The following is a 26,030-nucleotide window of genomic DNA, read 5'->3' on the forward strand; positions in this document are numbered from 1 at the left end:
ATCCTCACTCATTCACTACCTCTCCAAGCAACTGTTCAGCACTAACAGCAGAAAGGGAACCTCGGCTGGTCTTCCACCAGGAGAATGATGTGGACAAACAAGAAATGTTTTAGAGGGACACCTGCAAGAAGTTTGGACTCTACATCCAACCTGGAAAGAGAACAAGAGCCAAGTTAAGATTCAATTTCAAAATCAGACATCAATAAAGTAACTTCTCAGGTAAAACCTCCTGGTAGTACCATGAAGACAAGCACACAAACCACACACAAACCTGCTTAAACAAGGGACGTACTTATACGAGGGTACAAGCAGTAGAACTGAAAAACAACTTCATAGAAAGCTTAACTGAAATCTGAATTTCACCAAGGGCTGTCCTGTAATTAGGTGTTCATTCAGATTGAAATACCATGCCAAAAACAAACAAACAAATCCATAGCTATTCCTGTATTCATGCCTCACACGGACAGTTTTTGCCAGCGTTATTGTACCTTAAAGCATATTCGGTTAACAGATAAATGGAATGACAGTATCTACAAACAATAATTTATTAGAGTAATTCCACATGAAGAGAACCACTTGTGTTAAAGGTCCCACCCTTACACAAAGCCTGAGCTGCAGTGCTGAGAAGTAACACTGGGTTTATGCTTCAACGTGTGCCGCTGCATGTTGCATCCCATGGTTCTGCAGGGAACACCTCAGCTCTGCTGATCCAGAAGCATCCTCCACCTCTACAAAAACATCAGGCCCTGAACAGCTCCACACTTGGGGGTGTCTCCAGGCCACCTGACTAATCCACCCTAAGCCAAGCAGGCCCTTCATCACCAATTAAACATCTCACGACTTGAAAATACTTAATTTCACTTTCCTATGAGATGCCAGTAGGGAAATTTGAATATATCAGCATAAGAAATACTCACACATGGGAACCTTGAGATCACACCTATGGCAACACAGCATAATGGGGAAAAGAGGCCTGGAAGCACCATCTCTTTAGTTTTACCAATTAAGTTTAAAGTTCATCTTAATGCCTGACATACACCTGGTATTGACGGGCAGTGGAAGCCTGTGGGTGGTTTCCAAGGGGAGCCCCGGCGCTCGGGCTGCTGCCGCACTCCAGGCCGCTGTGCCAGAGCCGGGAACAGCCCAGAGGGGGTTCCAAAACTCTGATTGTTTTTCATCACCCGGCCCAAAACAGCCAGTTTTCCCCTCAGGGAGAGGCCCCAGGGCCGGGCCAGTGCCGACAGCTCGTCCCGCGGTCAGGGAAGCGCCGCACCCCAGCAGAACGGGCCCGGCGAAGGGCCGCCCCGGGCCGCGGCCAGGGTCCCCTCCCCGGCCCGCCCGTACCCGCGGCCCAGCGGCCCGGGCAGCAGCGGGGCTGTGACTCGGGGCCCGCCGCGCCTCCCGGGCCACAGGGCTGCCGAGGCGGGGGGCCGAGCCGCCAACGGCCCGGGAGGGAGTGAGGAGGAGGGAGGGAAGCGCTGCCCCCAGCCCGGGGTGGAGCGGCCGGTCCCGCACTCACCTGGGCCCGCTCCGGCCCGCGGCTCGGCACCGCCTCCTGACGTCATCCCTGAGCGCCGGGGAGGGGAGGGGTGGGGCTGGGAAACCGCGGCCGGCGATTGGTGGAGGTGGCGGTGGGCGGGGCGAGGAGGGCGCGGTTCTACCGTCTCACGCTCTACCGCCCCCTGCTGGGGCCGCCGGGAACTCCCGCCCCGCCCCCGGGACCTCAGTTGGCCACCCGAGACCCCCCGGGTCCCGGTGTAGGGAACAGTCATCTGGCCAATTTAAGAGTCGCAGGCAGGATCTCTCAGCAAAGCATATTTTATTAACGATTTTGCAAGACCGGTTGTTCTACCTAAAGGCAGGTACACGGAATAGGGCGAAAAGCCCCTGCTTATATCCTCCTCAAATCCCGGCTGCAAATTCCCTCCCCTGTTCCCCGTTTTTGGGTACATCAGGGTTTACAGACTACCCGACACCTGCCTCAGTTTACATATTTAATTCATCTAATTCTAACAAACTCCTTCCCCTTATCGATCTATTTAAAATATGGATTCCTGGTTCTTTGTCTTCCCTTTCCCCTAGATTAACTTTTTTAAAATACAGAAGTCAATTTGCATTCCGCAATTAGTTCAAAGAGACTTTGTCTTACATTAAGGATTCATAGTCTGATGTCTCTCAGTCCTTCCAGCCCCTCTGGCGTCAGGTGCCAGATCGGTTGTAAAAACATTCCTCCTTCAATGGCTCCTTACACTGGGATCCCCCTCATCCCCACGGGGCCCTGGATCCCCACAGCCCCACGGCTGAGCAGAGGCCTCTGCATGGCCCCTGCATGCCCGCTCCCCACACTCCTGCCTCTGCGGGGCAGCCATGGTGACCCACAGCCTGAGGAGAGACAATTTGCCGGCTTTTTAGAGCCAAACACAGCCCAGCCGGATCCACAGCGGTGCCTGGGAGAGCTGCTCCCGCCGAGGGCTCCTGCTGGGCTGCGGGGCTCAGGAAAGTGCTCCTTTTGCAAGAAAATCACCCGGAAGAGTCAGCCCCTTTCCTTGGCAGGGAAAATCCGGTCCCTGCAGGCGAGTTCTTGTGCACAGCAGAATAAGGAGGCACATTCCTTTCTGCTCTCTTCTCCCTGGCTACTAAGCGCCACAAAACCCTCCAGGCTTGCTTGGTAACTGCTGGTGGATTTTCTTCCTCTCACCCTTTCCCCATCCTTAAACCAAACACTCGGCATTTCAGCCCTAGGTGACCCGACAGCAGAGGGACGAGGGACGACAGCTGCTTGCAGAGGTGTCGGCAGCACTTCTTTCTCCGGGGAAGACACAAACACGATACTGTCAGGCTTGTTTTCCAGCCTGCCTGTTGCGTCATTCCCAATGCGGTTCGAGTGAAGAGGGGCTATTTTCACACTCCTACCGTGCTTGTTTAAAATAGCTGGGCTTATTTTAACAGTCCTGGGCTCTTCTGCTCTTTAAAATGCTTGGTAAGTCATACTGTAACAAAAGTTATACCTGCTGATGCATGCTACTGTCATCAGTCCGTTTTCCATGTAATTCACGATGAGACACAGAAGTGTGTGATGGGTGTGAGAAGGAGCTGCGCGGGCTGCACTCAGCAGATTCGGTGATTTGTGCAGTGTCCTTCAAGGGAAATGAGCCTGTTCTTGTCTTCTCACATACTAATGGTGCTGCTGGTGCATTTTCAGCCCTATAACCCCCACTTTTTCTTTCTGGGCATATTTCCACAGCCACATGTCCCCCGCTGTGTCCCTGGGAGGTGGCTTAGCCTGCACCCAACATGTCAAACCTTGCACGTGTCTCCATTCATGTTGATCCTGTCACTTTAGGCCATTTCTCAAGGCCATCCCAGCTTGGTGCCACAAAGTGTGCACCTCTCCTCATCAGCCTGGTTGCTACGGCTGGATGTGCAGCTCTGGGCAGCCTCACCTTGGCTACAGCTGCTGGGACAGAGACAACTGCTCTGCCAGGACACGTTTCCCTCAGGGTTTTGCATCTTCCATTAGTTGCTTCCTCACAGCTTTGTTTCCTGCCTGGCCCACGAGAACACCAAATGAGCAGTTACAGGTCCATCACCGCTGCTAATTGTCAGGATAAAACTGTTTAAGAGCCAATACATAAAGAACTCTTGGGCCAGAACCATGGATTTCTGAGAACTTCCATCAGAGCGGCTCTTTCTTGTATTATTTATGCCGTGGTAGTGCTCTGAGACCCACGGGAGCCCAGAGAACGTCACCTCAGACATCCGCGTGAAACAAACACATCCGCCTGGCAAACTACCCAGGAGTGAGGCCAGGAAGGATCTGTCACTCACTGCAGAAGGTCTGTGGAAGTGTGAAACCTGTGATGGAGCTTGAGAATGGGCAGAGACCTTGGGGAACCCTTCTCTCATCTGTGTGATCCACCGCCTGAGGGTTTGGGCACCTGATTTGTGTTTGGGCACAGCTAAGCCCTGAAACCTGTTATTCAGCCCAGAGTCATTTCTCCAACAAGAAATGTTTCATGACCAGGATAAGCATCTTGCAGCTGAGGGTGCCGATGTCGGACATGAATCCCCGAGTGCTGGGGAGGTCCCGCAGCCTCTCACCCCACCGGGCTCTGGGTGCCGGGGCTCCCACCAGCAACGCTCCAGCCAAGCCTCACTGGTTTTAACAACAGTTTTTTGGTGTGCTCGTACAGCAGCACTGTATTTGGTCGTGGTCTAGCAGCTCGCTTTGCTGTCTGCTGCCGAATGGGCTGTCAACTTCTTGTGTCTTGATTGACTTTCACCTGGTTCTGCCTCCTTCCTCCCAGGATGTTGCTCTCGTGAGAGAGGAGCCTCACCCTGCTCCTCCTCACTTCCCTGTTCAGAAATCTGCCAGCTCTGACCCCCAGGACCGCAGCCCATCCCGGTGTTGTGGGAAGGACTCAGCCCATCGAGGCAGGGATCTCCATGGAGGGGCAGCAGCAGAGGTGGCCCCGCAGCCTGGCTGCTCCCTCCTGGGAACCACCATCCCGCTGCAAGGACAGGTTCCCCATAGTGTTCTGCATCTCCCATCAGCTGCTTCCTCACGGCTTCTCCCATGGAACCTGCTAAAGGCAGGTTGGGAACCCAGTGAGGTGGAGAATCCTCCCTCCTTGGAGATGTGCAGCTCACCCAGAGACAGCTTTGAGCAGCTGCTTCAGCACCAGCGTGAACCCCACTGAAGCTGGAGCTTGGAGAAGAGACCTCCAGAGCTCCCTTTGCATCCAGCACTCGCCTGCCATCGAATCTGGCATCTCACTGGAGTGCAACGAGCTGCAATTCCCTGCGGAGTGATGGGAAGGGCCAGCACCACCTCCAGCATCCCCAAGCTGCCTGGGACACTGCTGCATATCCAGGGCACAGGGCAGTTCATGGACCCCTGGGCTTCCTGCTGCACCAGGCCGTGGCAAGGTGACAGAGCAGAACAACATCTCTTGTCTGCCATCAAACAGACATGCAGTGAAGCGGCAAACCTGGATTTCCCCCCAGCCACATCCCAGCCCCACGTGGCAGTGAGCCCGTGCCTCAGCGGCCATGCTGGGCCAGAGCTCAAGGTTGTCCCAGCAAGGCTGAGCTCAGGATGTTCAATTAAAGCTGCTTAAAAATAGAAATCCAACTTTCCATATGCCTCTCTGGAGAAAAAAAGCCCCAAAGCTGAGCAAGACAGGTGCCAGGCTGGGGGTGAGCATGGCCCCGGCAGCAGAGGTGACTCTGGCTCAGCTGTTCCTGCTGTGTCCAATCCATGGGGATTGAGGTTGCCTTTTGGTGTTTCCTTATGGAAAGTTGGACATTTGGCTTGTCAGAAATCCCTGCATGAGCTCGGACGGCAGCCAGTCCTGTGACATGGTGTCCTCCAGGCTATGCACAGCTCTGGTGCTCCCTCTGCCCCCACGATGCTGGAGGCAGTTCTGCTGGCACGGCTGGTGCCTGGGTGTGCCCCTCCACAGGGGCACGGGTTTGGGACAGTGGCACTGGGGACCGTGAGAGGGCAAGGAGCTGTCCCACTGCCACTGGCGGCTCTGGCACAGCTTCAGCCCATCCTGTTGGAGAAACCCAAGTGTGTCCCTGCAGACCAGCAGCCATTCCCCAGGTGGTGCCTTTGCCGGCAGGAATTCCTCTGGGCAAAGGACAGGAGGATTCAACCATCATGTGGCGGTGGGTGGCATGGCTGGGAGGTTGGCCCTCATGTCACTGTGCCACGTGTGCTGTCTCGCTCACACAGCTGCCCCGAATAGTGTCACCATCTGGTTCCAGCTGCCCGAGGACACAGGGTCCTTCCCAGCCCCTTCTGTGATTACAAAAAGTGAATTCAGACGTCAACTCAACCTAACTCAGCCTTCCTTTATCCCCTTTTCCTTTTTTTTTTTTTTAATAATTCAGGTTTGTCTCTTAGAAAAGAGAAAGGGAGATAATGTCTGCAGAGCATTTAATCTTCTGCCCAAAGAATAGCAGAGAGCAAATTAGGATCTACTCCAATTAATTTGCCTTGATGGGCAAAATCTGGAGAGCGGCCATATCTGGGAATTAAGAACAAAAGCGGGGAGTGTAAAGTAGGTCGCTGGAGTTTCATAACCGCAGCAATGGGTTTTCACAGCACGACGGGTGCTCAGAGGTGCCCAGTGCCGGCAGCCACCGGTCCTTGTCCCTCCGTTCAGCTGCCGCAGGTGTCAGCCTGGGCAGTTGCTTTAAGACGCCGGCCAGCATGTGGGGAGCCAGCTCTTTGTTTTGGGGGCAGGAATGAGGATGATGTCCCTTCCCACAGCGGGACAACATCCGAGGACAACATTCCCCTCTACTCCGCCCTGGTGAGACCACACCTGGAATATTGTGTCCAGTTCTGGGCCCCCAGTTCCAGCAGGACAGGGAACTGCTGGAGAGAGTCCAGCGCAGGGCAACAAAGATGATTAAGGGAGTGGAGCATCTCCCGTGTGAGGAAAGGCTGAGGGAGCTGGGGCTCTGGAGCTGGAGAAGAGGAGACTGAGGGGTGACTTTATTAATGTTTATAAATATACAAAGGGTAAGTGCCATGAGGATGGAGCCAGGCTCTTCTCGGTGGCAAAAAATGATAGGACAAGGGGTAATGGGATCAAGCCGGAACACAAGAGGTTCCACTTAAATTTGAGAAAAAACTTATTCTCAGTGAGGGTGACAGACACTGGAACAGGCTGCCCAGGGGGGTTGTGGAGTCTCCTTCTCTGGAGACATTCAAACCCACCTGGACATGTTCCTGTGCAACCTCACCTAGACGTTCCTGCTCCAGCAGGGGGATTGCACTAGATGATCTTTTGAGGTCCCTTCCAATCCCAAACATACTGTGATACTGTGATACTGTGACACAGATGCAGGACTGTCCCAAATCCTTGCTGCAAACCCTTGAACCCAATGCGGGGACAGACACCAACTACTTGTCCCAGTTCAGAGCACCTGGTGAGCTTTCCGGGGGATCAACATGCCTGTCCTTGCCTTGAGGGCACCTCCTTGAAGAAGGACTAGGGGTGACACAGTGACAGTAGGTTTAGAGCACTGCTTTGTCCCCAGCCCCATCTCCCCACAGCTGTCAGTGTCAGCAGGCTGTGCGGTGACATACCCTGGTGTCATGTATGGTGACGCCTTCCAGCTGCAGGACGTATGTGATAGCACAGCCAAAGGTGTGGGCCATGTGCAGTGACATGCACTGGTATGTGCAGGACACATGGTGACATTGCCAAGGGTGTGGGACACTTGTGGGACATCTTTCTGTGTGCGTGTTTGCGGATCTTCCCAAGCACTCCCCAGCTCGGGGCTGGATCGAAGTGGCGTGGTTTGGTACACGCCGGTGTCACCATTATGGTGATGGCCTGGCAGAGCACCGCTTGGCTGGCCCTCCAGCTCCCCAGCCACCTCCTGCCACCCCACTGGAGGACAAAGGGGAGCAGTCGCAGTGACAAACACCCCCCCAGCCCTGCGGAGGTGCCGGCGGGGTGATGGATGCTGGACCCGTCCAGCGTTTATCCTCTTAGCCACCCTGTGGGGATTCAGCACTAATTCACCCTTAAACACAGGATTGTCAGGAACTGGAAAGGAAAGAATCGGCGGATTATCCCCCCAGCACCAGCGTTAAACATGGGGAGCGGCAGCTGCCGGCCAAGAGAGCTAGGACGGTGTTGTGTCCCGTGGGGGTCCCCACCCTGGGTTGGGTGACATTGCCCAGCAAAGGCTGCCACTGACCCGTCTCCACTCGTCCCCACGCAACGTTTTGTGCCCCCTCCCAAGCAAGCTCTAGACTGGCTGATGAAATAAGCAGCGTGAAATAAATACGGGGTCCTCCTGTAAAGCTCATGGATCAGCAGCGACTGCCCAGCCCCTGGGATGAGCCACGATACCATCCCTGCAGCGTCTCCTGGCCCCAGGGCAGCTGCGGTGACATCCCAGGGGTTGGGGATCACACGTTTAAGTGAACAGACCTCGTAGGAAGAGGTTCTGCAATGAAAAGAGTAACAATTTTCCCCGGCTCAATGAGGACAGCAACAATGAAAATTCTTGCACACTGAAGGCTTCCAGACATGGGCCGGTGTTCAAACACCTCCCAAGACCGAACCCACCACCGTGCTCTGTCACCGGCCACGGGGAAGTTTTTGGGACAGCCTTGAAGTCACCCCAGGAATCAAAGACATGGCAGCAACTCACTATTCACAGTGCAGAGCTGCTTTTCCCATCACCCCTGCTCGCAGCTGAGCCTTGCACAGCAGACGGGGCCGTCGCAGGCCCAGGACATGGTGACGCTTCAGCCGGAGGATTTTGGCTGTTAAGCGCCGTTGCTTTTACCGAATGGGATGGTGTCTCAAGTTAAAGCCAGATCTACTCACTGTCATGGAGCCGCTGATCTGTGCAAATAGATGGGGTGGCCCATTTGCAATTTTAATGTCCCTTTAGGTGATGGACAAGGGGAGATGGCTTCTCCATGGAGAGAGGGGAGGTTGTCACCTCATCAGTCTGCATCTAAGGGAACTGGTTTGCCACAATGGGTTTTAGCATGCTAGGAAAAAAATCTGAAGTTTGCAGCGTAACAGTAACAGGAGTGGGAATAAGAATGTCTTCCACCGATAGACACAAGTTTAACCAAGTTAAACTCCTTCTTGGTTTAATTTCAACAAGTCCTACTTGGACCTGGATGAGAGCTTCAGTTCCCTGGTTTTTCACCTATATAATCTCAGCTAAAACACCCATCTCTTCCCTGCAAACAGCAATTTCCTTCATTACCATTAATAGGACTGAATATAGCAGGATCAAAATACAAGCGATGGAAAATAGGATTTCATTCAGAAAATTGTCTGATGCTGCTGGAGTTGCTAATCAGTGGACAAGCTATCCATGTTTTCCTAAATAAACCATTTGAGCCATGCCTAAAGGGAATGTCCTTTATGCCTGGCCTTGAAAAGCAGCTGTCAGGTGATGGCAGGGCAGTGGGAACCCCCAGTACTGCCCTCCCTGATGCTATTGGGGTCCCATGGGCTGCCTGGTGTGGCTGCAGGGGATGCACTGGGGTCGCAGAGCCGCAGACCCCCCCGGTGACCCTCCCTGGGGGCTGGTCCAGGCAGCATCTCTCCTTCGGTCCCCAGAGCAAACCTGGAGCTTAGGAAGGGTGTGAGGGGCATCCCACGGCAGAGAGGCAGGAGAAATGTAAAAGCGTCTTTTAATATAAATATAAATCCATCTGAAGGGCTCCAGGAGGGGACCGTGCCCTGCCAGGGATGCCCAGTGGGCTCGGTGGGGACCATGGGCGCCAGTGCTTGGGGACCGCGGGGCATCGGCCGGGCACCCCGCCGGCGGGCAGGGCTAGAGCCGCGGCAGCAGCAGCGGCAGGGCCAGCAGGGCCAGCAGCCGGGGCCGCGGGGGGGTGGCCGAGCCGCGCAGCGTGGCCTGGTTGGTTTCGGCGGCCGGCGAGCCGCGGGCGCTGGTCAGGCGTCCCCGGGCGCTGCACAGCTCCTGCAGGTTCCCCTGGAACTGGATCTTGCGGGATTCCTGGCGCAGTGATTCCCAGATGGCGGCCGCTTCCTCGGGGCAGTTCGACAGCACCTCGGTGGCGCAGGCATGGAAGTCGTCCCAGGACCTGGGGAGAAGGGTAGGAGTGAGGGGGACCGCTGGTGGCCATCCTGGCAGCTCCCCCAGGGACGGGGACACTCACTTGCAGATGGTGTCCAGCTCCTGCGCCTCCTCGCCGGCCTCTTCCCGCTGCTGCCTGACACTCTCGGCCATGCTGTCCCCCAGGCTGATGAGGCAGCTGGCAAAGCCCTTGTAGATGGTGTCACACTGCCATGCCATGCTGACGGGCTCCTGGCTCGCAGCTGCGGGGGAGAAACAGAGCTGAGCCCTCACGGACCCCCCGACAGCCATCAGGGGCAGGTGTCACCAGGCAGGAGTGACACTGGGTTCCAAAATGAGGCGAGGGGTTGACACCCCCTTCCATGTCCCACCAGAGCCCCCAACATCCTCTCCCCAGGCACTCCAAGTGAACTCCTGGCCCAGGAGTCCGACATGGCACAATGTGATGACCCCGCAAGCAATGCTGCCCTTAGCCGCAGGGAACAAGCGGTGTGCCGGCCGCTTCACCTCGAGCCTCCCGGGCGCTCCCCGGAGCCATCTGTCTCGGCTTTTATCCCCTAACAGCAAAGATTAATTTGTGACTACAACAGAAAAAAAAATCCAAACAAAAGCAAAGACTCGACAAACTGGAGGCCCTGCAGTGCGAGGGAAGGGGAAGGAGGAAAGGGAAAGGGGGAAGGAGGAAGATGAGGGGGAAAAGGGAAGGGAAAAGGAAAGGAAAAAGGGAAGGCGAAGGAAAAGGAGAAGGGGATGGAAAAGCAGAAAAGGAAGAGGCACACATGCAACTCCAGCTGCTTCACCCTGGGAATCCCCAGTTCCCTGCTCTACTCCACAAGGGAGGCACCACCAGGACTGGCTGAACCCCAGTGCTGGCCATGAGCCGATGGGTGACAGGGTGTGTTAGGGATCACTACAAGGGCCATCCATGGCCAGGGGGAAGCCCAGAAAGAGCTGGTGTGTGGCTGGATCACAGGGAAACACTGTGTGGTGGACTGGGCTCAGCCCCAGGGGTCCTGCAGGGCATGTCACAGGAGCTGCAAGATTTTTGGGATGCTAAAAAAGTATGAGGACTCTCCTGGAGGGGTCCCCTGCAGGAAGAAGCCCTCAGAAGCAGTTGCCAAGGCAGCCAGGATGTCTCCAGGGAGCTGTGTGCCATGCCACTGGCATCCCATGCCACTGGCATCCCATGCCTGTACCCCTGGAACAAGGCCTTGAGTCAAGTGGCTTTGGCCAAGACTAACAACAGAGGGCAAGCATCAAACCTCAGCCCATCATGGAGCACGGTGGGTGTTCGTGACAAGAAACGCCTTGACCATATCACCGAGGAAAGTCTTGAATTGATGTCAGCCACGTGGGTCACAAATACCGCAGGTATCAATGGAGAAAGCTGGATCCGTTGCTCCTCTTTTGACCCAGCCAGGCAACAAGCACATGTCCAGTCAGCCCAGGGGCACGTTCACCGGTCACAGCAGCAGATGCCTTCCCTCAGCTGGCTGGTCCCTGCCACAGGCTGATTTTCCACCGCCCGGGCTGCTCCAGTGCCCAGTGTGAGCCCTCCCCTCCGCCCAGCTCCCTTGGTGCGAGGCTGAGCAGGGCAGGCAGGGAGGAGAAGCCAGGAGAACAAATCACCTCTGCTAGCCCACCACAAACCCCGGTGGGAAAAGCCTGTCCCTGGCTCCAGCAGAGCAAGAGCCCCAAGGAAAACGCAGGGAGGGAGTTTCCAGGGTGCTGCACAGCATCGCTGGCTCCAAGTGAGCACTGATGCAGCCGTCCGGCTTCTGGGGAAGAGCCTGAACCACCCACCCTCCAAGCCTGAAAACTATCCCAGGCTGGTGGTCTCTGTCCTCCACCCTCTGTGCAGCACCAGACCAGATTAGCCCCCAGGCTCCTGCATCCCTCTTTGGGGCAGGGATGTCACTGGACAGCACTGTGCCCGGAGCCGGACGGTGTCTTCTCTTGGCTCCGGGAGGAGCAGAACGTGGAGGTGGCACATCGGTGGTGACAAGATGCAGGATCGACCGTTCCTCAGCGGGAACCCTCCGAGCCCCAGGTGAGGAAGGGCAGGCAGGGGGTCGGCGGGCAAGGCTGACCCGGGACAGCGCTCCAGGCTGGAGAGCCGGCCCCGAGGACCATCCCAGCCGCGGCAGAGGGACCCGCGGGCAGTGCTGCGAAGCCTCTTTCCTCCTTGCCCAGCACTGCAGGACGGGCTGATGATGGATCGCCGAGCCTCGGGGCAACCGGGCACCCCGCTCCCCGCAGCTAGAGAGCGATGAAGCCGGAGGTCCCGCTCCCATCCGCCAACCTCCCCCACTCCCCGCGGGGACAGCCCGGGGATGCCCGACCCGCAGCCCCTGGCACGGAGCGGCTCCCGGGCTCCCGTTTCCCCGGCCGCCCCGGCGACACTCACCGAGGTGCAGGAGCAGCGGCCACACGACGCCCAGCAGCCGCCAGCAGCCGCAGTCCATGATGCGGACCCCGCCGCCGTGTGCTCCGTGTGCTCCGCCGCCAGCGGCAGCCCCGGCCCCGCCGCACCGCCCCCAGCCCCACCCCGGCCCCCCGCCACTCCCAGCCCCGGCTGAGCCCTCCCTGCCCGCCCCCGCGGCTGCTGGAGGAGCCCCGCAGCTGAAGCCCAAACCGCGCAGCGCCGGGGGGAAACAGCAGCAGGAGACGCTTCTGCTGTGAAAAGAATTAGAGCAAAGCCCCCCCAAGCTCTCCCAGGATGGAAAAGTGATACACTTGCCTGGACTCACCCAGGAAAGCTCCAGCAGAGACTCAGGGGAAGATCTGGGAAAAGAGAGGATCCCAGCTCCTTGTCTGAGGCTCCAGCCCACAGAGCATTCCACCAATAGGTTTAATGTGCTCCTGGTCTGGTTCCAAAGGCTACATAGTCTTCGCTCCATGGTACAACAGACACAAGTCCCTACGTTTTTTCTCAAAAAGTTTATTGAATTGTTCTTAATGTTATTTCAAAAAAAAAAAAAAAAATTCAAAATTTAGATAAAAAGAAAAACCCTGGTGTAAAATCAAAACTAACATCTGAACCATGGGCATGCTCTGATACACAACAGAACCGATGGCCCCAGGGGCTGGCACAGCTTGTGCTGCCTGACCATCCCCACCCAGAGCCCCTCCTCGGGTCACTCCAGTGGCACCTACACACTCCCCCCCTGCCCAAAACTGCCTGCACCCTGCAGAACAGGCTGGGCATTGTGCAGAGCAGATTTGAAGTTAATGAACCCCCTTCTCCCTGCTCAGCCAACATCCTCCCAGCTACTCACCCCACCAGGGGTGACTCTGAGTCCTTGACTAAGATACAGGTACTAGTTTCTGGTCAACAAGGAGCATGTGTCCCTGGCAGCCCCCTTGCTCAGGGCTCAGCACACACCTCCCTGCTCCTCTGCTCACAGCAGCAGAATCTGAACTAAAAGGGTAAGAAATCCATGAGCTTCTGCTGAATGCGGCCTGGACTGCCAGCCAGGCCTCAGGGACGGATGGGCAGGTGAAGAAGAGACTTAACTCTCTCAAAAAGAGGCTATTTAGGAAAAATAAGCCAAGTGAGCGTTCAGTGACTATTTGGAACTATACACAGATGGCGTTTGCCTTAGAGACATCACACATATGTTGATAGATTTCCTGGCAAGAGCTCTTAACACAAGCCATACGTGGTTAGTAACTACTGGATCTGCTGAGTGGGCTTCCACGGAGCAACCCACGAGATAGCCAGGTCCTCCTAGGACATGCCGGGGGTGACCAGGCCCTGGAGCATGATCATGAGGCGACGGGCAGGCTTGCTCAGCGTGTTGTGGGGTTCCACCTGGAGGAACTGGAAGAGCTTCTGCCGCACCTGGTTCATGACTGACCCCATGTGGTCTCGGGTGATGGGGTCACTGTGGTCCAGGTGCATCACTGCTTCCTCCAAGTAACTGAAAGAGAGAGATCAGGGTTAGAACCAAACCCAGCCTACAATCCCAATCTGATTCAGTTCATTTTAGCACCAAAAGTGCACGATTCTGCTCCCCCACCCACCCAAACTCACTGCAGTATGTTCAACCATCAGAAAATAAATGTTAGTGACTCACAGCAGAGCCCACCGCTCCCTTCTTCAACACATAAGGGCAGCCCCCAACCTGTGCAACACAGCCTGGCTGCGTGGAGCAAGAGGCCCAACAACCAGCCAGAGCTCCCTGCAGAGCTGGAGGTGGCATTTGGCCACAGGCCACGCCTGGTCACAGCTCTGTAGATATTTTCTTTGATGCCTTTTTAGCATAAGCAGAATTAGTTACTTATTAGACAGTAAAAATGCTCAGCAGTGAGGCTTATTTCACATACGGATGTATTTAAGGTCTCCTCTCACCTATGCAGGAAGGGGTGGGGGAAGAGGAAGAATTTTACCAACAAGCTGTTCTGAAATTCAGACTATCCACAGACTTTCAAACCACAGCCTGAGCACTGCAACATGCCCACTGCAAATGGTTTTCACTAAAAGACCAGCTTGAACTTAATAGCAGCAACTTTAACTCCGGTTACCAGCTCATCTGTAACTTAAAGCTCTTTTTCAGTTTTGCTAGCTTGTTTTATCCCTATTGTTGAGTTAAAAACTCAATTCAAGTAACTTTCCATCCAAGCCACAGTCAAAACCTGCAGGTACCCAACAAGTTAGTTTTTTAGGGCAGATAAAGGGTTTTGACTCACTCGCTAAAAATGTTCATGGCAACTATCAGCACAGTCACTATTTTGTCACAGGAGCTTTGCTCAGAACATTGAACCCATTACTTCCAGTAGCTCCTGCTGCCACCTCCCACTGAACCTGTCTGGTAGTCACGATGAGAAATTGCCGAAATGAAGTCCAGTGACAAGTTAAGAACAGAGGACAGAGCGCATTTGCTCCAGATAGTGAGCTGCTCGGGAAACATGGCACTGTCCCTCCTTCTGCTTCCACAGTGCAATTGTTCCTTGGCTTAAAGAGATTGCCACACAGACCACAAACATTTACAGACTATAATCCAGGAGGTAACAGCACCTACAGCTGGGTACCCCTTCTACTACAACCTCTGGGCAGCAAAGCTTACTGTGGCAATGCCTACATCTTTTTCCAAGTCACTAGCGGTTGTTTGCAAGCCATTAACAGGCTACAGAAGCTCCAACCTTCATCAAAGCACCACATTCCACTTCCAGGCAGTGAATTTAAAGCCAGAGCGTGGAACAGGTCTGCACACTTTCAGACCCGGTGCTCTGATCATACTCACTTCAACTTCAGTTCTGTACGAGTACCCAGATCCGAGGAGAGCTGCTGAATGAGAGAGAGCAGCACAGGCTGGGACAGCGGGCATGGATGCTGCCCAAATACTTGCTGAGTATCCACGGTCTCACAGACATACAGGACCAGGTTGAGATCAGCTGCTGTTAGAGCCTGCAAAGAAGATACATCCAGAAATGCAGAGGACACAACAGCAGGTGAGGGACATGGGGCAGAGCAGCCTTGGGGCAGCTCAGCAGCTCACCAGCCTTCTCTGGAAGCCAAGGTCTCTGCAAACCCTGCTGTGCCTGCAACCAGGACTCTGTTTAGGCTCAGTCTATGCTCAGAGGACACCTGTTCTAAGCTGAACAGACCACAACCAGATAGAGGGGAGCAGGTTACAGGTGGCAGCACGGAGCAGGGCCATGTTTGCATCCCCTGCCAGCCCACTGGGACAGCACTGCTGTTATTCCCAGAGGAGTTCGTCTGCAGCAGCTCAAATGGATCTGCCTATGTATTCAAAGACAATTCAAAGGCAAGGTCAGGCCCCAGCTGGTAGATCTGCTTGGCGAGGCTTATGGAGCTGTTGCTCTTTAGGGGTGCACCACATGCCACCGCTGATGGTAAAACACTCTGGTTTACTGGAGCGGTGACACTGTCCTGACAGGGCACCGGCAAGGAAATCATGGGACTTGCACAGCTCTGGCTCTACTTGCATGAGAGTCCAGCTGCATCCCTGGAGCAGTGAGCTGCCACAGGTCTTCTCAAGCAACTCCTGCGTGAGTTGTAGGATGATGTCCCCAGCTCAAAGAGCACCTTTTCCCCACACTCCACTCCCCAACAAGCAGCGCTGCACACTACCAGGCAGCCTCGGTACCTGCTGGAAAGCTTGGTTGAGGTGTCCCTGCTGGAGCAGCTGAAGGATGTGAGTTTGCTGTGATTGGAAATCCAAGTGAGCGGAGGGGATTGGAGTCCCGGCTGCAGAGCGCATTGCCTGGACGATGCTCGAGGTGACAGCTGCTTGCTGCTCCTTCATGGCCAGGCTTACTTCTCCTTTAATGACTCTCTGCACCTGGGCCAAAATAGACTCCTGCAAGCTAAAAAAAGGAAAAAAAAAAAAAAGGCACAACAAATGGGCATCTCTGAAAATCAGGAGCTGAAGAAAAACCTTGCACAAAGCTTGTACCAGTGAGAATGCACAGGCTTGCTTGCTTATTGCACTGTGGCTACCAAAGAGTTAATACAAATTGCTCTGAGACACAGGCACAAGAAATATGCTGCATGAGGTAGCTCTGTGGCCAACAACAACACGTCCCAGGGTGCATGTGGAAGACATTGGATTTCTGTGTGGGAAAGTGTGGGAACTAAGTCTCTCATTGTACAGCATTTTAAGTCTTTAATGTCTCTGGCTTACGAGCCTGGGTACTGAGCTTGAGGTTCAGCCCTGAATGGGCCCAGTTTTCTATATCGGATCTGTTAGATGCAGTTCCCTTGCCTGCAAATGACACCTTTAGTATGAGAACAAGTTTCCACTGAGCTGCTGACTTCTCCACACAAGATCAGTTCATAGCGTAGGCTCTGCTGTTGAGTGTCACACCTTTTCCCCCCATGGGATGGATCTTCCCTGTTTATAAAGGATAAAAAGCATCCAACTTGCTCTACCACAGGCGGAACAGCAGGACTTCCCTGGGAGTACACACGGCCCGTGCAATGAGACCAGAATTTAGACTGGTAGCGTTCCTGGCAAGTCTGCTCTGCATCAAAGACCTTAATGGGCTCTTACATACATTCTACTGGCTTAAAATAGACAGGGGCATTCTGCCCCACAGGTGACCACTGACCAGCCTGGCAACCTGCCACCAGCTTCATGGTGCGAACATACTGAAGGCACCATCATCGTGAAACCAGAATGGCCAAACACAAGCTGTTGCAGAGCAGCTGGGAGGACAGAGTAGCTTGCAGAAACTGCTGGTGTGCCAGTGGACACAGAGTAAAGAAGAAAAGCTCTCAAAGACCAGAAGAATATTTCAGAACAGGAAGGCTAGTGAGAACTGAGTGAGCTTTTGGGCTGCCTTAGGTCCTTCTGCCCTGCAACACGCACACAGGACACTGTGAAAAGCAGGCCCTGAGCTCCCACACGCAGCAGCGATACACCTGGTTGTTAGAAACCTTCTGTGGTCTTTCATTTTGTGCCCTACAGGGCAAGTTACACCAGCACACAAGCTTTGTCCTACTGTGCACAGAGCCAACAAGCAGCCCTACAGCAGCAAATGGCTTGTTCCACAACAAGCAGGGAGAGGTTTTTGTTACACACGTATGCCTCCCACTGACATCTCTCTCCATAAGCCCAGCTGCCAACTTACTTGCCCACGATAATATGCAGCTGGTGCTGCACCTCAGCATGGACGCTGGCTGCGATGGTGGAAGCCAGCTGCTCGGTGGTGCTCTGGAAGGTGCTGATGAGCTGTCGAAGCTGATTCAGCAACGGGTCCCGGGCCTCCTGTTCTCGTACCTTCTTGTTCTTCAAGTGATTTTCAAGCTGCTGGATATCTGCAACAAAGAGAAAGGAGGATGTTTGCGCCATTGGTAGAGAGAAATTCAGCTGACAGGCTCTACATGTTCTCCAGAAGAATAGTTTACTGAGCCAGCATACGAGTGCAGGAGAAAGTGAAGAATACACAAGCCTTGTTTTGACTGTGTTACACTAACCTAGGAACCCTGCTTTCAGCCTCCCCATCACGCAGGATTACATGACACAGCAACAAAACCATGAGCTCTCTTGCAACAGACCTTTACAGGTGCTGTTTGTTCAGAGCAAGACAAAGGTGGGAATGAGGGTACTTTATTTCATAAACAGTGTCAGTTGTGATCTGCATTAGTGATGGAGTTCAATGCCAATGAAGAAACAGAAGGAAGATTTCTGGGGAAAAACAAAAGTCTGCAGAGGTCAAAAATCTGTATTTAAAAATATTTTATGAACCTAAGAAAAGGCCCACTTGTTGTCAGCCACTAATGCAGAGAAAACTTGGAGAAAACCTACTCACATTCCTGTGTGCCCTGCTTGAAGGTGTCATTGATTTGCTGGAACATGGACTGGCAGCTCTTCTCAAAGGCCGGCAACACGACACTCTGAAACGCTTCCCTGTAAGCTGACTGGATCGGCCCCTGCAGGGTATCGGCTGTTGCTCTCACAACACTATCTGTAAGGTTCTTCCAAGCACACACAGAACAGATTCCAGAAAATTAACAACAGCCTGCTGCAGGACAAAAATGTGAACAAACACTGTAGGTCCCTGCAACACACCCACACCAGATAAGGACAGCCCAGTGTTAGAAGCCCAAGTCTTCCTGCTGACCAGGCTGCACTGTGACTCCAGGGGCCAGAGCACCCGCTTGGTGAAGGGCTGCCCGAGAGCTTCACCATCGCCCTGGAGTTCAGCTGCAGAGCAAGGGAAGGCAGCACAGACAAGTACAGCTCCTTTCCCTTTCCCCAGCTTCCCTCCCACAACCCACCGTGCCCCCTGCCAAGGTAAAAGCTTCTCCCCACTAAACAATGTAGAAATGGAGAACGGAGTGGAGCACAGAAGAGCCACTCAAACTTTCATCACTTGTCTGATTGAGCGGGCCCTAAAAACCACTGCTGTAGTGAGAATCTCTGCTCTAGTAGAAAATGAACAACTTGGTAAACGAAAGAAAGGGCTAATGAGGCAAAGCAGGCAGCGGAGTACACAAGCAGCTCACTCTCCTGATGAAATCAGAAAAAAGCTTTAACCGCTGGCAGCTAAACTGACCTTAAATGGAGATATAGATGAGGAGGTATGAGGAGCCACTACTCAAGCAGGTGACAACTCAGTGTCCCCAGGAAAAGCTACAGGCTAGTTCTCCTTACCTTTGATTTCACTAGCTTGGTGATACTCTCTTTCAGTGTCCCCTCAACAGCAGTGAGCTTGGCAGTAATAGTGTTACTTAGCTGGCCAGCGACAGGGTCCATGCTCTTGGAAATGCCTAGGCACAACACAAACATGTCAAAGTTGCAGCTTTAAGCCTGGAGTCACACTTCAACAGCCAAAAAAGAAGATGGAGTCAAGTGCTTCTTGGATAGGACACAGCAAGAGACAACAGTCACAAGCTCTGGCTTGGAAAGCTAAGGCTGGACATTAGGAGAAACTTTTTGCCAGGAAGGTGATACAGCTCTGGAAGTCACCAGAGAGGCTGTGGAATCTCAGCTTTGAACGTTTTCAGCACTTGCCCAAAGTCATAGCTGAACTGATCTGGAACAGTGGGTAGCCCTGCCTCAAGCAGAATGGTGGACACTAATGGCTGCACAAGGCTTTCCCACCAGCATTTCTTTGAAAATTTCCTTACACGGATGGTAGCCGTGCAGCAAGGAAGGGCAAAGACAAGTTTAAATTTGCTCCAGTCAGGTCTAAATATTTCCAAACTCATTAGTGTCTTTTGCCTTCATCCACCAAACAGACCCCAGGAGCTTTATGGATTGCGATGGGAGGTCAGACCACGCTCTCTGGACAGGCATCCCCTCTGGGAGCCTCACACTCCTTCCCAACCACAACTCCTCACCTTACAGTGAGGCCCACAGCAGTTTAAAGTGCAATGAGTAGTCTTCACATAACCTAACTCCTACTTCATACGGTGCCAACACTTTGAGGCAGGATGCTTTCAATCCCCACAGGGATAACTGTAGGGATCCACCTTCAAAACCGAGGTAGCACCACTCACACTGGGGTACGGTCTTCTTCATCTCCTCGCGAACGGTCCTCTCCAGGCGGTTACACACAGCAGTGGAAAGGGACTGAGAGAGCTGCTGAGACAGATGCTCCTGGAGCTGCCCATTGCGCTGCTGCCCTTCTGTCAGCGCTCGGTCTAGCCTCCTCTCTAATGAGAACGTGTTAAGGAGCACAAACAACACATTTCCTTTCTACCCTCAACACTCCTGTCCACAAAGATGGACACGAGCCTCATCGACAGAGGCTCAGTGAGAGCAAATCTGCAGCTCTGGTGAAAGACGTCTATAAAGTGTTGCTGATGTGTTTCTGTAAACAACAGCGTGCTCTTAAACAAACAATCAGGGTGAGGGCACCACAGAAAAGCCAAACAGCTAGAAGAAGCTTGGCAATAGTGCTCCCTGCATATTTTGGGTTAACTTAGCTGTCCCGTAGGCAGCTCAGCCCCACACAGCTGCTCACTTGTTCCTCTGCAGCAGGATGGGGGAGAGAACAGGAAAGGTAAAAGTGAGAAAGCTCACAGGTTGAGATAAAGACAGTCTAACAGGTAAAGCAAAAGCTGCACATGTGAGCCAAGCAAAAAAAGGAATTAATTTCCTACTTCCCATTGGCAAGCAGGTGTTCTGCAGTCCTCGAGAGAGCAGGGCTCCATCACACCTAATGGTGACTCGGGGAAAAAACTGGCATCACTCCGAATGTCCCCTTCCTCCTCCTTTCCCTCAGCTGCTACTGCCAAGCCAAACGTCACACAGTGTGGGACATCCCTTTGGTCAGTCAGGGTCAGCTGTCCTAGCTGCGTCTCTTCCTTACTTCTTGCCCACCCCCAGGCCACTCGCTGGTGGAACAGCATGAGACACAGAGAAGGCCTTGGCAGGGTTTATCAATAGCAAAACCATCAGAGTTATCAACCTTGTTTCGATCACAAATCCAAAACATACCACCATACGAGCTGCTATGAAGAAAATTATCTCTATCCCAGCCAAAACTACTACAGAAACCAAGAAGCCTAACAGCCATAAAAAGCAAATTGGTAAAAACATTTCTAAAGGATGGATTTGGTGGACATAAGAGATATAGTGCATGGGAGCAAACCCACGCTTAATAAAAGCTAGTCATACCTCATGAAGCAACCAAGCTGTTTCAAGGAGCCAACCCACAAACACTGAGATGCACGTGCATCTTAAAAAACAAAAACAACAACAAAAAAACCCCAACAAAACAGTGAAAAGACAATTCAACTGCTGACAAAATTCAATGCAGATATGAAGTTGTACAGGTAGGGAAATTTATACTAATACTACAACATAGCGCTAGACTCTGAACTTCAGTAGAAGGCTACCTGAATTACGTATGAAAATATCAGTCAAAAAGAAAAATCCAAGACTAATTAAGAGAGAAAACACAAATAATTGTCATCTCAGAAGAGCGGTTTCAGACATGAAATGGGATAGAGCTGCTCAGTTACAACATCACCAAATTCAGCGCAGCAAAAAATAGACAGGAACTGACTACTCACACTACAATAAAAATAACTGGATACCAGGTTTGAAAGCACCAAAATAAAGTACTTTTCAGACAACACATAAAGGACCTGACAGCCTCCAGATGTGTATATGGGTACAGACAAGATAATTCCCTGTTCAGCCATGCAGTATGGCAGCCAGATGCTATTTCTGGTGCAAGTACCCACTTGCCTGAAGGAGCAACAGTAGGAAAGGATTGTCCCACAATTACTCTTGTGCAACTGACCACTGCCTGACATAGGATAAAGTGTTCGGTGCACTTCTAGTCTACTCCAGCACTGCAGCACTTAAGGTCTTAATGGTCAACTAGAAGATACAGTGGCATAGACAAAGTATCAGTTGTTCTCTGTTTTATTTCTGTATTTCTTGCCCTTAGAAAGGCACCAAGAGGAACTGAAACAGTCACATTGAAGCCAGGCAATTTCACTGTACCTATGGCTCATGCCACCACGGTCCCTGAACTTTCTCAGCTTTCTTCACATCTCTAGTCTGCCTTGCAGCCTTCAACCCCTTTGCTCCCATGTAACGTTTGCAAACAAGGATACGCTCTTGCTCCTGCTGGGAGTCGATCACCCTCTCCACGTGGCCCATCAGGGAGCTCTGGATGGCATCCAGGTGATCCGTGAGTCTCTGCAGCAGCTCCATCTGGTTCTGACGCAGCTCGGAGAGCTCCCGCTGTTGGCTCCTCAATATGCACATCAGCTCATCCTGGAACTCTGGTGTCATCTGTGTGTGGAGAAGACAAGCATTCATTTCTAACAGGGCTGGAGCTCACTCAAGCTTTCTGCTAGATTTTAAGTCAATCCCTCTGCCTAGGACTGAAGCGCAACATGAAGCAGAAAACAGGGCCAGCTTAATGCCCCTTTCTAAGACATCCATCCCAAGGAATAAACTGACAGAGTAAGGTACATGAAGTTCCCACATGGAATTCATAAATGGTTGCTTAGAATATCCTCAACTGTTTACATTCAAGACCCTCTTCAAAGTTCTGGTATCTAAAAGAAACAAGATAACAGATCCTACTCACTTTTGGCCAGGTACTGAGAGAGAATGTTTAGGCCTCTGAATGCAAATATTGACCTCAAACAAATATGAAAAGAGCTGTGCTGTCCACAGAGTAAGAAGGAGGTTCCCTAGAGCACTTTTTCAGATCTTTCACTGATTTATGAATAACCAAACAACTGGAGAAACATACATCTATAGTTCATTGTCTCTTCACCTGCTGAACATATCTAAAGGAGCAACAGACTCAAGGGCACTTTAAGAAGTGTACGCAACTCGGCTTGAGAGCATTTTCTGCCAGATAAAAAGGTACTATCAACAGGGACAAGAAATTCCAACAGGCCAGTCCCACTGTGACCCTTACTTTGCTGGGAACACCCTATTCTGCTGCAGACACACACGAGTCATCTCAGCAGGGAAGTGGAAATGAGCGGTAGCGTGTTGGCTGACACAGGGCTTGTGAAAACCCAGAAATGTACAACGATATGCAAAGCCGAGAACGAAGCCACCAGTCTGAAGAGCACCGAGTAGCTCCTTCTCTGCTGCATAAGTCAGAGAACAGAGCAAAGCTGAGCCCAAGCGCAGCCCCGTCTCAGCCTGCTTGGGCACAGCAGGGGCCCATGGCACTCCGAGAGCTGGGGTGAACTTTCTCTCAGGTCTTCAGTGAGACAGTAAATAGAGCTGAAGTATCACACCCTTGGGACAGACTGCAGAGCAGCTCTGACTCACCTGGTTGTTAGATGATCTTGGCGACTGGTTCACGTCCCTGGAAATAAAAAAAAGTAATAATCCAATTAAGTCAATTAATTGCTCTTATTATCCAAGTCTTCTGCCAAAACAGATCACACATTTTATGTTTGCTTTAGGTTTTACACTCTAGCGCATATGTCTGTTTTGCCTATTAGAACACGAAGGGCGAGGGGATGGTGATGAAATTCCAGTCCTTGCAGCACTGTGACTCCATCATCTGCACTATCCGCAGGCCCCAAGTTCCTTACACCCTCATCCCTTCGAAAAGAGGAGATTTGAAACAAGTCTTAATAAGAACTGTTACAAAGATCAATGCGCACTGATTATTCAGTTTTGTCCAAATTCAAAGGCAGGGACAGCTTTGTTAAACCACTTTCAAAGGTGTCCTGATATTTTACAAAGGAAAAACAACTACCTATTTATTAAATACAGAATCCTAGAATGATTCCAGCTTTCAAAGTGAAGAAACTAGGGATGCATTCCAGCATATACAGCAGAATTAAGAAAAAATCACTGAACTGATCCACTAATATTGCATGTGTTCATCAAAGTCACAAATTTATGAATATTCAAACACTATCTGAAGGAAAATAGACATTTGTCGTTCCCAGACAGCATCCATTCAGCAACTTTAAAAGGTCTGAGGCAGGAAAAAACGAAAGGTTTTTCTGAGGTTGAGAGTTTCTGGGTGTCACAGTACAGGACCACAGCCAGAAACCTAATGCCATAGCCCATCTTTTTTGTAATCTGCACAGCTAGAGATCCAAATCATGGAGTTATGGGAACATGAGAAAGGGACAGAGAGCCCTGTGCAGAACTTGTGCTGCTCTCCTCACATTAATGCAGACAGATTAGTCTAATTTGCCATGGGCAGACCTTTCCAGTCATCACTTTTCACTTACAAGATATATGGGCATGTTTAGAAAGACACAAAAGCAACAAGTGGGTAACAAACGATGGATATCTTTGAACAAGGGCACTGTGCCAGTGTTCAGAAGCCCATTAGAAATGGAGACTATGGTAAGCTGTACTCAAGCATTACAGCTTCAAAGAAACCTTCAGTGAAACTGGCAAATGGAACCAATGTCCCCCTCACAATGTGAAATTTACCTGCCACACATTCTTCTGATGCCCAGGCTACATTCTGGGTTTTGAGTCCCAGCTGGAAAGGTAGTGCAGAACCTACTCCCCCACCCCTGCATGGCAGGTAGCATCTGGTACCCAGCAACGCTTTCTGTGGTGTTACTGCCATTTGCAAAATAGGGTGAGGGCTGGGAGGACCTGGCCACAGCCCAGCTCAGACCCTGGTTTTGCTGCTAATGGCAACATCAAGTTATGGCCCCGGAGAGGGAAGGTGTGCCAATTTGATGTGTTGGCCTCACAGCCACCTGGATCCTGGCAAGCCCAGCGTACCCGTCATCTTTCTTGCCCTTCCGCTTCAGCTTTGGGGAAGCCCGAGGGGACACCTTGGTTTTCCAGTCCTTCACAGGTAGCCTCTGCGTAGACGCTTTGGCACCGAATCCACCTGACGTAGATGCCAAGCTTGCAACTTCATCATCATGGTCACTGCGAAGGAACAGCAGGGGAAAAGACATCACTTGCAATACTGGACAGCATCAGCCTTCACTAACGGGAGGAGATTCACACTCTGCTCTTCATCCACACACCGGCAGAGTCACGCAGCTGAGGACACCTGCCACCGTGATCCCTAACACAGAGACCTCTACAGAGCTCAGCACATGCTGCTCTATTTTCATCCTGGTCTGCTTGTGCTGAGCTCGAGCACTGCACAGCAAGAGCTGAAGGGTCTCTGCATTAGGTAAAACCGTGATCCAGGCAGTGCGGCGGGATGATGCCTGTTCTCGCTGCATAAATACACGAGCACATAAGCCCTAGGAAGTGACACTGACCCCGCAGGGGACACAAGCTCAGTATATCCTTACAGCTTTACAGACAGAAAAGCACTTAACACAGTGAGTATTGCAGGAACAGAGGAGAATCAGAACCTAGGAAGTGTGTGATCCTCAGCACCTTGGAGTCTTTCAGCTGCTGACCAGCCATCCAATACAGGCTGCATGTTTTAATCTGAATTAAGTGTGGATTATGAATGAACTTTCAGCAGTCATGCAGGGCTGAGTTGCCAGGCACACAGAATGTGCCCACGGAGCTTTAGGGCGCCGCACGAACAAGCAAAGACATCAAAAGCAAGACACTAACTCCTGAGATACTCTCACTACCTTATTTAAGGCACAGTATTTTGAAACTGGTCTCATAATAGGTTTTCACTGGTAATTAAACCAAGCTTGTCCATGCTCTAAGGAACAGAAGAGTCAAACCATTCCCTGCAGAGAGTAAACTGGACAATGCCCAGAGGCCAATCTTGCAATCAGCTAAAGTCATAAGAACATTACAGAAGCTGGGCTGCACACACACATTAAGTCAGGAGACAAAGCAAAGACATTCACCCCACGCGTGATGGCTTGCTGGGGACAGAAGCACGAATGCAGCCTGAACTGAGTCCATGCAGGGCGAGAGAGGGGGCTGAGCACTTGGGTACCTTTGTTCGGCACTAGCATCCTGGCTGTCGTGCTGCAGCAGGTGGTAGCTGTGTCGATGATAGGAAGAGCTCTTGTGCTTCTCTTCAACCTCATCCCTTGGGCTAGAGGAGGCAAAAAAAGAAAATACCATGATGGAAGTCTCCTTCAGCTTGGGTATTTGGTCGCTCCAGTCCTCATGGGAGATCCTGATAGAAGGTCTAAATCAAACAAAAACCCCACACCTGTGTGCACAGATCCAGAGAGCAGCAGGTGTTGTTGAGAGGTACTAAACACTTAAATTTCTCCATGTGTTTTTCTGGAGACCTTAAGAAAGGAGAAGCTAGGCTTCAGGCACTAACCAAGGACATAATCCCTCAACAGACACCCATGCAAGACAAGGAAAGCCAGTACTCAGAATGGGCAGTACGGCATACTCCAGTGGATACCATCATCTTGGCTTTGGTTTTCCTCAAAAAACACAGCGCTTCTCAGTTCCTCCAAGTGTCTGAGGAGCACAAAGAGGGAAGGTGTGCCAATTTGATGGGTTGGCTCCACCAGACAGAGTTTCATAAAGGTTTTGAAAGCAAATTGCAAACAATTCTAAACTTTAAACTAACTAGTCTTGCTCTAAAGGAAGGTG

The 26,030-nt window shown here is 52.0% G+C and overlaps 2 protein-coding genes across 2 annotated transcripts in view; both read right to left on the reverse strand.

Annotated features, from left to right (window-relative positions):
- Window positions 1-9,333: 9,333 nt before the first annotated feature.
- Window positions 9,334-12,065, reverse strand: NRN1L (neuritin 1 like; the record flags this gene model as incomplete). Its single annotated transcript, XM_080351849.1, has 3 exons — window positions 9,334-9,607; window positions 9,683-9,842; window positions 12,008-12,065. The coding sequence occupies 3 exons, from the start codon at window positions 12,063-12,065 to the stop codon at window positions 9,334-9,336; spliced, it is 492 nt and encodes a 163-aa protein (XP_080207975.1).
- Window positions 12,066-12,284: 219 nt separating this feature from the next.
- EDC4 (enhancer of mRNA decapping 4) overlaps window positions 12,285-26,030 on the reverse strand; it is a 34,274-nt gene continuing 20,528 nt past the window's right edge. Inside the window, exons 17-27 of the mRNA XM_080352018.1 lie at window positions 25,411-25,608; window positions 24,267-24,419; window positions 22,833-22,869; window positions 21,647-21,827; window positions 19,574-19,729; window positions 18,726-18,841; window positions 17,881-18,046; window positions 17,200-17,386; window positions 15,714-15,933; window positions 14,847-15,010; window positions 12,285-13,523 (exon numbers count right to left, since the gene is read on the reverse strand). Coding sequence (XP_080208144.1) covers window positions 13,331-13,523; window positions 14,847-15,010; window positions 15,714-15,933; window positions 17,200-17,386; window positions 17,881-18,046; window positions 18,726-18,841; window positions 19,574-19,729; window positions 21,647-21,827; window positions 22,833-22,869; window positions 24,267-24,419; window positions 25,411-25,608 — 1,771 coding nt within the window. The 3' untranslated portion in view covers window positions 12,285-13,330. The remainder of the gene's footprint in view (window positions 13,524-14,846; window positions 15,011-15,713; window positions 15,934-17,199; window positions 17,387-17,880; window positions 18,047-18,725; window positions 18,842-19,573; window positions 19,730-21,646; window positions 21,828-22,832; window positions 22,870-24,266; window positions 24,420-25,410; window positions 25,609-26,030) is intronic.

Source organism: Nesoenas mayeri, assembly GCF_963082525.1.
Source record: "Nesoenas mayeri genome assembly, chromosome: 12".
In the NCBI taxonomy this organism is placed as follows: Eukaryota; Metazoa; Chordata; class Aves; order Columbiformes; family Columbidae; genus Nesoenas; species Nesoenas mayeri.